At 37.5% G+C, this 12,345-nt stretch overlaps 1 protein-coding gene across 1 annotated transcript in view; it reads left to right on the top strand.

Moving 5' to 3' along the window:
* Window positions 1-12,345, top strand: part of LOC117601447 (glutamate receptor ionotropic, kainate 2) — a 97,402-nt gene that overhangs the window by 57,220 nt on the left and 27,837 nt on the right. The window contains exons 4-6 of the mRNA XM_034318168.2: window positions 5,067-5,318; window positions 7,914-8,089; window positions 10,863-10,916. Of these exons, the coding sequence (XP_034174059.1) occupies window positions 5,067-5,318; window positions 7,914-8,089; window positions 10,863-10,916 (482 nt within the window). The remainder of the gene's footprint in view (window positions 1-5,066; window positions 5,319-7,913; window positions 8,090-10,862; window positions 10,917-12,345) is intronic.

Below are 12,345 nucleotides of genomic sequence, written 5' to 3'. Positions count from 1 at the left end.
TTCGATACGGTGAAATGATAAAAGTTACGTTCCTCGAACGTTTCATGACCGCCTACCAGAGTGGCTCGTAACTTTTTTACTCGTGCCGAGAAAATAATAGTAGCTTTGCTTCCTTCGACAACAATCATCTGCTATCGTCTCTTTTTCGTATGATTATATTTTTCACTCAGAGTAATAGGCAAAATATTTTATAGGTTTCTACTTTTTTTCTTTATCATACGATAGCCACTTCGATATCCTCGCAAAAAGTGCGATATACGGGAGATCGCACATATTGGCGAGGTGAACAAGAAACGACTAGTCATAAGGAGAAATATATGCAAACTAATTCCACGGGTGTATCGAGTCGCCGTGAAACCATAACAATGTTTCTTGCTAGTCGATCGTACGTAGCCTGGCGAACGTAAATTGCGAGCCGTAAATCCGACGGGGCGTTGATAAATTCGTAACAAAGTTCTATTCCGTCGTGGATGCTGACTGGATTATTGGAACTCAAAGGCACTTCATTTCCTGTGTCGAGTACTTTTCACGGTGTTCATTTAACGTACACCATTGTTGCATATGCTCGGATACAGTGATGTTGGTAAAGGGAAATACCTTTTGAAAATTGAAAATTCATCGTAAATTGCAATATTTACAGTGGGTGATCAAATTATTAGAGTAGAGTCGCGAAAGTAAGGATATAGTGGAGAAAAGAGAAGGTTTCACTCGCATGAATTGACGATTTTATATAAAAATGATTAATTCTTAAATTAAATTTTATTATTTTCTTATGATATATTGATGCTTGTAAAATTATGATACACAGTTAAAAATAGTGAAAGTTCTCCGGACCTCAACCCCATCGAAAATTGATGGGAACGTTTATTATTATTAATAAATGTCAATTGATTGAACGTTTGACAAATGTATGGGCCAGAAATAAAGCAATCAAAATGAATTGCTTAAAATACATCGAAAGTAACATACATGTATAAATATAATCTTTTAAATGTATTTGTTTATTTTTATAAGTATTTTTTTCTATATTATTCAATGTAAAAGCCTTAAAATTGTGGCTCTATTTCTACATAAACACGAAAAGCCTACTATTCATATCGTGGCTCTAATAATTTGAACACCCACTGTAAATAAAATTTACAAACAAGTAACTATAAAATTCGTGAAAATATATTTGAAGATGTGCTCGATCGAGCGAGTTCATAGACCCGTAGTTACTCTTTAACAACCTTCACGAACTTCATTGTACATCGACGATCCTCTTCGCGTAGTAAATACGCTCGGGACGAGGTTTCGTAGCCGACAAGCCGCATCCGCGTCAGCTTCCGCGTTTAAAGATATTCCAGGCTCGTCTGAAAAGATTTTCCATTTCCAAAGCGTTCCCCGTCTATCTGTCTTTTTCTCTCGGTAAGAATCTCAGCCTCGGGCTTCCTCCTTTCCGTTTTTACCTTCCTTCTCTTTTCTCCACTCTATCCTTACTTTCGCGACTCTTCTCTCGTGATAAATCTTCGACGCGAAGGGACCGTCGGCCCTTTTTTTCCTCCTCTTTCTTTCCTTCTTTCTTTCTTTCTTTCTGTAGCGCAACGCGAGCTTAATGTCGCGTACAGGTCGGACTCACCCCGCTCGCGAAAGCTAATGTTCCGTCGTAGATTCGGGAAGAATAATCTCCCCCGTGTTGAGGAAGTTTCGAACAAGAATATTTGTTGCTCCTCTGCCGGACCGGTCGAGAATTATAATTAAAATCGAATTTAACTACACTAGATTATCTTAAAACTTGGTTTGAAATTCCCAAAGTAATAGTGCATCCTAAATAATTGGCAAGAAAGATAAAGTAAATACTGTTTCTGTAGTTTTAATATCGTAAATGAGAAATGTCATAATGGTTATATAATATCATCATTAAGAAGGAAATTTGTTTTACTTGTAGACTTTACAGTAATAGGTTCATAATGAAACATTTCTTTGATGCTTTTGTTAATGTCGATAGAATTCCAACGATTACGTTTGAAGAGAACGTCTTACGGCCGGGCTGTCGTTCAGGGAAGCGTAAGACACACTAAACCGAGAAAGAGAAACGAATCCTCAAAATTCATTGAATAACTTTCAGAAGTCCCTTTGATCCCCCCAGGCGGAACATTTTAATGGAAGCTTTCCTTTATTACCGGCAAACTTTTCTCCCTTTCGACACTGTAACTGCTTCTTTGTCAGCTGGACGGCCATTGTACCCTCTGGTTCTGTCGAAGATCTTGCAATCCTTTTTTTAAAATCGATAAAATAATGTCAATCATGTTTTTCGGAGTGTGTTTTCAGAATAACACCTAGCAATATTTAGAATAAAAGTGTAATAAATTCGAATCTTCAGTTGTGAAAAATTTCTGACGAATTTAACGAGAAAAGAAAAGCAACCATAGATGACATAACACGAGGTAAATGAAACTGGTGTCGAAGCAGTAATAGGAAATTTTTTCTTATATCACAACGAAAATGAAAAAGTAGAGAGATATCCGACTGTCGAGCGAACCGACGAGTACCAGTTGTGTTTTTAATTTACTCCTTCTCGTCGGACACGTTTCTTTTTCAACCTGGCCCGCGAAACTCGAACAAAACCTCGATATCTTTGTTTCTGTTTCCATAGAACGGTAAACGTAACGTGAGTTTCAGAGAAAATTCAGGTCAACCGGAACTGTAAGATTGCCAGCGTTTTCCTTCCCGCGAATGAGCTGGACAAAGTTCCAACGGGTCGTCATTAAACCAGCGTTCGTCGTTCGTGTTTTTCCTGCACGTTACTCGTTTACGGTGCTCCTTTATTCGCTACAAAATTATTCAAACATAAATTGTGTTAATTTCTCGTTTACTCTCTTGTGAATGTCAACCCTTTATACAAGAATTCATAAAGTACTGTAATATCAAAAATACAAAGAGAACAATACTTTAACTCACTTTTAATTCAATTTAGCATTTCACATTATTTTCATTTTTTAAATTTGACACTGAAATTATTAAACGATACATGTAACTTTAGATTAATATTTTAGTATTATTCAAGGGTTGATGGGTATTTCAAGTGACGTGTAGCCTCTGAATAAAGGTCCTGGGTAAACTGTGATACGAATGTTAAATCATTAAATGAAAATTTATATCAATAGTTTGATAGAAATTATATCAATAATTATTAACAAACGTTGCATCGATGAATGATGATAAATAATTTGCGTCACAATTGTTTCTAACGAACAATTGGGAATAATTTTCCTGGAAGCTCTCTTATCAAAGCAAATAATATGGTTATGCACTTCATTCATTAATGCCTGATGTTTGTATCATCGGTACTTGAATAATACCGCTAAAATTATACCAAATATTGTTATTACCGCTGTTATTACAATTGTTATTGTTGTTACTTTGGCTTTATATTAATACATTCCACAAATGTATACGGGCAAAGGCAGAGGAGCGTAGCAAAATAAGCGAACGCGATCACGAGTTAAATTAGTTTCAGGATTAAAAGTAGTTTTAATGTAAACGCGAAATGAAAGTGGAGGAGGACTTTTTAAAAATAATAACGGAGAAATCATGTTCGTAAAAGCAACAAGCTGTGAAATAAAAAATTTGCATATAATATTCATTTATCATGCTTAAGTACATATTACTCGAAAATAAAGCTTATTTTAGCTTATGATATTGCAAGGGTTAAACCCAAAGTCTTTAAGAGATAAATAAAAAGTAATTAATTCGGCAAACTTCTCTTGGCTATCTTACCAGGATCGCTGTAATGGAAAAGATTAAGTTAGCTAGGTAAAATTAATCAGAAACTAGTTAAGCTTCTCGGTATAAATCTCGAGTCACTTCAACGTCTTCGGTATCCTCTGGAGACAGCTTGAAAAGCGTCAGTGTCGTCTGGGAACACTGAAAACGTCAGAGGATGTTCATGAGATACCGTCGGTTCGTTAACGAAAACAGCTGTATTCTTAACGAACCAACAGGCTTATTTATCCAAGAGGAGGAAAACGTTCGACTTAATCAAAAAGACACCGACGAAACGTCTCTGCGTCGTCGCTGCGATGGAACTGCCAGAAGGTTCGTTCGACGGGGTTCGTTTTCATGAAACGAAACGAAATTTTTCTTCCGCCTTCGGCGACGAAGAGAAGAACGACACTAAATAAAATTACGATCCTTCGATGGAGCCGATAGAATTCAGAGCTGGAAGACTTTTCTTGCGATCGACTTTTTTATATCTTGTTCAGAAACCAAGGAGGATTTCATAGAATGGCCATTTTTATTCTCGAGTAGATAGAAAAAATTTAATGAACATTAATTATCCAAAATCACATATTTATTCCGTGAGAAGAAAAATAAAGATTGTTTTTCTTTTTTTAATTAACGTTTAAAGAGATTCATTTTTAATTGAATTTTACGTGAAACGGTGAGGGGTTCGAAGCGATCAATCTGGGGTTAAGTGAAAGCTGCAACGTAAACGGAGAAACGATGAGTCAGACGATCGACATAGTACTCGAACGGGTCAAATCAGGGAGCAAAGAAATGTCTCGTGAATAATTCAACGGGCACGGACAAAGCAGAATACTTAGACACGACGAAATCCCAGGCTAGAAATCGAACGCATCCATTCTCCTCGCTGAGCTACCCTTTACACGCGTGCCAAGAATCATTTTCTAAAGAAAAACCTCTATTCCTAGTATACCGTGACTGAAAGGATAATGGATCAGGAAGCCATCAACGTATCAATTTTCTGTCTATTTTCAACGATATTCGTTCATAGACAACCACCATCTCGTAAATCATATACTGTCATTGATGTTCTATGCAATTTACAAACGTTAGATCATAACACCTTGATTCCAATCAAAATTTCTAATAAAATAATTGTAAAATCAATTTCTGTAATACTATTTGTAACACTAAGCCAAAGGATTAAATTAAAAAATTCTTATCACTTTGTTTACCAAATTGGAAATTATTAAGAATATTTGAAAATTCTTGAAAATTTCCTTTCATCATAGATATCCATTTGACAGATATAGATTCTAAAACGATCTTTCCTGTTGCAGCTTGCAAGCAGCTGTCCAGATCGGTCCAAGGGATCTTCGGCCCGTCTGATCCTCTTCTGGGCGCTCACATACAAAGTATATGCGAAGCTCTGGACGTGCCACACTTGGAAGCCAGGGTCGACTTCGAGCCGACGTTCAAGGAGTTCAGTATAAACCTCTATCCCTCGCAGGACCACTTGAACAAGGCTTTCAAGGATCTGATGTCCTTTTTAAACTGGACCAGAGTGGCAATTATCTACGAGGAGGATTACGGTGAGTATCATAAATCTACCGAAGAACAGGAATATGCGAGGACCGTTTTCCTTAGAGAATTTACCTAACCATCCTCTCTACTATGCATATAATCAAATAAAATTTATAATTTTTGTACGCTGTGCAATTTATACTGCTCGACTGGGCGGTCGTATAAAATAAAAAATAGCGAATGACAGAAAGAACGGTGTCGGTGTCGAAACAACGAAGCAAACATCGGAGGCGCAACTAGATTTTCAAACGTACGAGTAGGGCTCTCCAAGGAATCACGGGAACAACATTGCTCGCTGATGGCATGCCGTGTCATACAGGCTAGTCATTACGCTGCCTCTCTCTTTTTTTTTTTTTTTTTTTTTGTCAACCACGGTGATGCACCCCTATGCAAATAGGACGTCGGATTCAGCCGGCGGAAGTTGATGTCTGCGCGACGCTGAAATGTCCGCTTGTCATTCGCACCCGCACGTAACGGAACTCTGTCGCGTAAAATCGTACAAGATTTGTCACCATGGGCCAGTGATTTTTTTCTACCTCGAAGATTTTAGCGAACGATACCTTTGATATTTCAACCCTTTCCGTTAATTTATTACTCAGAGTATCGACAAGTTGTTATAATTGCAAAACCTCCAAAATTAACGTTAAATCTTACAAAGCTCCTAGGAAGTTTGCGATCATCAATCTTCCACGACGATAATTAATTTCCACTGGCATGAAGTCTTAATGTTTATCTCCTGGGGTTTAAACTCTCTCGCTCCTCGCGTTTGACGTGCTTTTCTCACTTTAAGTGTACCGAAGCAAGCGATATACGTACGTAATTCGTCTGTCACATTGCAGCCAACCACTAATTGAAATTCTGTAGTCGAACCGTGTCGCAAGCTTGCAATTCCATTAGAGTTCCCTGGGCTTAGTTAAGCAAGAAGCGGAGGAAATTTGAAGGAAAAATTTTTGCAAAACCAGTCAGCACAAAAGGGTATTGTACGTTCGATTCGATCGAACACGCTCTTGGCAAATCGAACAGAGGATTTGAAATATCTATCTAACACGTTTAATCCAGTGATACCGAATTGGAAAATGGAAAAGTATTAAGCCCTTTCATTTTTTTCCTATGAAAAACAACATGGGTTTTTAGGAATTACTCGACTGCCGGGGTAAGGTATGATCATTATCTGAAACGACCTTTCTTGATTGGACGGCGTAATCATTTTCTCTATAAACGAAGAAGAGACCCCAGGAAGACTGCTGCTTTTTACGTCACCTTCAAGGCTACGACGGCTATAAATTCCTTTAGCAGCTTACAGTATCTTCTTGCAACAGAACAACGGTATCGTAGTTTGGGAGAAATTTATTCTGCACACGTTAGGTCGTCCAAATATGAATCGATCTAATTAAAATTGCATCAACTACAAATTGGATCTGAAATAATTTTGCAAAGTTTCTTTCAAAATTTCACTTAATACAATTGCATAATTCTACATCTACTCGAGGAATAGAAAATCGTTTTGAAAAATTAATTTTGTTAAAAGGTTGAAGGAGCTCGTAGCAAAAAATCTCCAAGGAAGATAAAGGAGATGGGGTATTCTATTTCGATTCTTGTTGCACCGCGTGCAATTTCTGTATTGTGGAAAACTATCATAAATATCCTGCCAGAAGAATCGTCCAACCCCTGGCTCCACGCACAGTTGTACGTTTAAAGGAGACTTTAACCCCATACGTTAACCCTTGTTACGTCCCTCTCCTTTTTATCCAGCCCGTTGTTGCCTCAGACGTATTCACGAGCACAAAGAGGAAATCGATGGGCGAGTGCGTTCAGCGCAAAGCAGCGCGCGATAATTGGAAACCGCGTCTAAGAAGCGGCTTGTTATCTTTCAATTTCGCATTTTCAATGGGAAAAGCTGCTCCTTGAAATTATTCCACCGGCTGATTCATTATTTAAAGCGTTGATTGCCACCATGGCAGGGGTTATCAGCGAACCGAATAGCGAATTTAATATAATCGTGTAATTAAGAAAAAGGAAATGAAGGTGGTAAAATTGTTCTATCTTGCATAGAAATTAAACTGTTCTTATGGAAATTTTTCAGCTTGATATTCTTGAAAATTTTGCGAATTTGGTATCTTGAAAAATTAATATAATGTTAATACTCCTTAGAATTATCTTGGAAGATACGAAATCATGTAAAATACGATCTCTCCAAGGTACGCCGTTGGAAAGGAGAAAAATTCAAATTTTCCACGATTCTTTTCACTATTCCTGCCATAAATTCGATGCCGGTCTTCAGAGTTCGTTGCGTCGTGATTTTATGCGACAGAAAGGTCGGTGACCATTTCCCAAAGCGCTTTACGAACAGGTCAGTGGATTCGTGAATTCGAATGGGTGACGTGAACCTGTCGAAAATTTTCGACGAACGTCCGTGATCGCGCGATTGAAAATGAAAAGCGTCACAGAGGTTGTCGTCGATCGACGTTGCCTAGCGAGAAAATGAGAATTATTTTCAGTATTGAAAAATTTCCTCTTTTCTTCCTGTTTTGAGACGTCGTGACAAGAACAAATAGTGAAACTTGTTACAATTTATAAAAAAAATTCAATTTTCTTGTTCGCAGGATTATTTAAGCTGCAGGATCTCGTTAAATCGCCACCTTCCACGAGGACAGAGATGTACATACGTCAGGCAGGACCTGGATCCTACAGGCAAGTCCTTCGGGAAGTCAGACACAAGGAGATTTACAAACTGATCGTCGACACGGATCCCGCGCACATGCAGCAATTTTTTCGAGCGGTGAGTCAGAATCAATTAAAGAAATTTTATAATAAATTACCAGAACTGAGAGTAATCAGGTAGCACACGAAATAATTGAAGTACTTCGACACGGTTGCACCTAAAAACTGAAATCACAAATCAAGTCATAAGTAAGCAACACCCTGTCGAATAAATTCATCTTGTTACTTGTACTGTTATTCAAGTGTTCTGGGCTCTCCTTTTGGTGTTATTCATTCCTTGGCCGTAATTTTCACGGGAAATAATAAGATAACAGAGACTGGGAAGGATTTCGAGCATGAAGAGAAAGGCAATTTGCTCGGAGTGTTGTTGCAATTAAATTTTTCGATAGCCTCGAATTCTTGCTCGCTTTCCACTGTTTGCCTTTTTCACTTGGATTTTCCTAAGCTGATCACCCGCAGTTTTATTGAATAATTCTCTCGGGAGTAGATCAGAAATGTTATTTGTTCATAGTTGTTACAAACCATGTAATCAATTGAAAAATAAAAATTGTTTAAAATAACGAGGAAAAAAGCTGATGCAGTTTTCGAATGTTGCAACGCATGCTTCTCAGCTCTTTTTTTATCGATTTGCAATAAAAATTTGTTAACCAAAACGACGACGCGATGGCAGTCAACGATAGAATGCTGTTGACACTTTAATTGCCACAGTGAAAACTGCTATACGTGGTATGACGTTGTTCAATAAAAGTTTTTAAAGATACGTATGGTCATTTAATTGTTTTATTCGATTTCGTGATCAATACTGTACGTTGCAATTCACAATCAACCATCTTATATTAAGAATATCAATGAAACTTTTATACAATTATTTTCAGTATTCTTTAAGCTTTAAATTGATAGATCACAAATATTATTTTGTAATAATTTTATGTCATGAAATTTTGTCAGAATTTCAATGTCTCAAAATGAACCATTTCAATGATAGTCACAGTACTTTTACTTTTTAAACTAAAATCATTCCTGAATATTTTTATAAAATTTTAAAAAAAGGCTGTTGTTTCGAAATCAATCGATCATCGAAAGTCATCGCAAAAGGTTCAATCGGTCGTCGCGTTCGACGCAGAGAAGCCGGTGTTTTCCACAATTATCGGCCCTTTTATCCGTTAGAAAAATATGCATAATCCGAGGGAACCGGCGTACCGGAAATTGCACGGTACCGTGAACCGTTTCCCGTCGAGAACGATCGTCGATTCCACGTTTTTGGAGTTTCGTCGACACACAGGACAAAAATGCTCGCCGCCGTTTATTCCGGGGAAATCGGCGCACACTGCAATTGCCTTTTACGACGAAACGCGCGTATAAAAGGATTATAGCGTGCAATTCGACGCGGACAGCCAACCATGAAAAACAAAAAGATATTTCTGGAAATAAATAGGAATTATGAGAAAAAGCTTCTTGCCAATCCAAATCATTTTCCTTCGTCATTTATATTCAATATTAATTGATATAAAAAATTATCAAAGTCGAGTACAAGTGAGGATTAAATCAACCCTTGAATATCGTAATTTTTCCTGAAATTAATTCATTTTTCAACGTGGAAATTCATTTTCCTATCGGCAGGATATTAAATCCACAGGATTATTCATTTAAAACGAGATTCTCGTGTGATGTATAGAAAAAGGACCTCTTCGGTATGAATCTCTTATGCGAGAAAAAAAACTAAGAATAACTTCATATCCGGTTTCACGGGTCACTGTCGATTCATTTCGAAGGGAGCCCGATGAAATTTGTTCAATTTTAATTGCACCGTCTTTATTAGGGAAAGCCGATGGATACGGGGACGTGATGGTTCCATGGTTCAAATTCCATCCGGGTTCCTCGTTGGATCCGTCGAGAAGCAATCTTGGTTGAGACGTGGTCGAAGGAAACCCGTTATTTGCATGCCCGGTCCATTGGGAATTCTTGCAGATATTCCTTGTTGCTTGAGTAATCAAAAAACGTCCTGGCTTTCTTGCAATTCTCTCCCTCTTTGTGCGTTTCGCTTATCGTCTCGTCTTCCTTCTTGGCAAGTAATTTTCTGCCCTCTTCTTAAGGAAAATCTCTGCGCTCCTTCCTTTATCCGGCTTCCTTCTGATTGTAAATTATGACCCGAAGGACGAACACGTGTGGAAGGTACAAGAAGATAAAATGTATTATCCTTTTTCGATATATTACAATATTTGCATAGATCCTAGTTTTAATTTATTAATACATGTTTTTATCGCGGAGCGTTATGGTACCGGAACACACGTTTCAATATACGAATAGTGGATTCTAGTACTGGAGAGGATAAGGTATTACAGGAGAAAATCTTTTGGAGAACCACTTTAACCGATTGAGACCGTCGATCGTTCGAAAGATCCTTCCCTAAACGCAATACCTAAAATGGCTGTTGTACAAACACAGTTTTATCCGCGCTATTCTAGACGAATCGGAGATAAGACACTGAAACAATAAACAAACGGATGATTCAAATTTATGGACGCATATATAATTTAATAAATATTCCTCGTTTCAAGGAGAAAAAGATGAATAAGGTTTATTAGGCGCTGCTTAACTTGAAATACGTATAATTGAAATTCAAGCCAGTTTCCATTTTCTCTGCCTTTAATTCACATTTCACGCAGCGAAGTGTTAACATCAATAGAATTCTCTCTGCCAAAATTCCTCTTTGTGCACCGAATTTCTACTCCATCTCTGTGATCTCCATCGTCGAACGTAAAAGAGCAAAATAGTAAATTAAAAAGGTGCCAGTATATACGACTAATTTGTTCTTTCTTTATCTATTGCAGATACTACAGCTGCAGATGAACGATTACAGATATCACTACATGTTCACCACGTTCGTAAGTATTTATTCAGAGTCTGGTGTCCTGTTTTCCTGAAAATTACAACTCCTCTTTGCAATTTTTTTGATGAGACTCGTTTGAACTCGTTCCTGAAGCAGAAGCTCTGCTAATCCTGTGTATCATTTATAGTTTTAATTTTATTGTTTAAATTGTTGTTTCTTTTTCTTTTTAATATATCAAAATCTTTCGTCGTGTCGAATTTTTTTCATTTCGTTTGTTCAGCTAGATTTGAGGTATGAATTATAATTTGTGAACGAATTTTATGTATATCTTTTTGTAAGAGATCTGGGAACATCAATCTGTTATTGGGGATTTAATTTGCAGCTGTCGAATCAGCTGAACGAAATAAAAATTTATTTATTTCGCATTTGACGCTCGAAATCGTAGCAAATCCATTAGGTTTTCGATTTTCAACGAGCACTCTATTATTTGAATTTGAATCGTATGGTCGCTGCAGGTGACTCGATGCATCTGGTTCTGAAACACGATTTACAGAAATGTTCGAAATATCAAAGCCCTGAATATTTATCGAAATATTGTACGTGTTAGAAAAATGATTTATGTTGTAAAAGAAAATTTTCCTAATACCTTAATTTTATTTATTCACTTGTAAATGCAAAGCCTTAATTAATAATTCTATATTAATTCATGTAATACAATTATACGAGCAATAATTTTATAAAAGATGCCAACGAAAACTATATAGTCTGGAATTAAAACAAACATCGACGGTGTTGTTACGCCGGACCGCAACGTTTATTCAGACAGATGATCGGAAATTCGCGACACACGATAGCCCAGTAAATTGTGCGATCGTGTTCCCTGATTTGAACGCATCGTTCACGAATTGACGCGAATTAACCGGATGGCATTTGTCTATCAACGACCGCCTCCAGTGAATTTCACCGTGAAACTCGGGATGTTCTCGGATAATCCCCCGTCGATAGTTGCCGGTTGACAGTGGATCAAGGCGATGATTTAACGTGTAATATTAATTAACAACCATTCAGAACAACGTATCGTACTTTGCTTTCGACGCGAAACAATTAGTGATCAGTTAATTAATAGCCGACAAAGACAGTGGCTCTTTGCCCCGTAGTGCTTTCGAAGCCGTGAAAATCAACGGTCGGTATATAATTTCGAATTAACGCGCTCGTAACAATGAGAACGACGAACGGTCCTGACGTTTATTAGCGAGTAAATATCGAGAAAAATCGAGAACTGAACAAATGGGTGATCAATTGATTTCTCGTCTCGATCTGCTCGATCACCGATTAATACCGCGGCTGGTTCCGAATTGCGGATCGTCGTACCCTTCGGCATTGATTGAAACGAGGGAGTTTCTGTTTTAGGAAAAAACATTTAAACTCAATTACCGTTGCGCATCCAGATTCGTTTACCCGATTTTATGGTATAACACAGGGCT

Source organism: Osmia lignaria, chromosome 6, assembly GCF_051020975.1.
Source record: "Osmia lignaria lignaria isolate PbOS001 chromosome 6, iyOsmLign1, whole genome shotgun sequence".
Taxonomy (NCBI): domain Eukaryota; kingdom Metazoa; phylum Arthropoda; class Insecta; order Hymenoptera; family Megachilidae; genus Osmia; species Osmia lignaria.
Note: the sequence above shows the minus strand (reverse complement) of the source record. Positions and strands in the feature narration are given on the sequence as shown.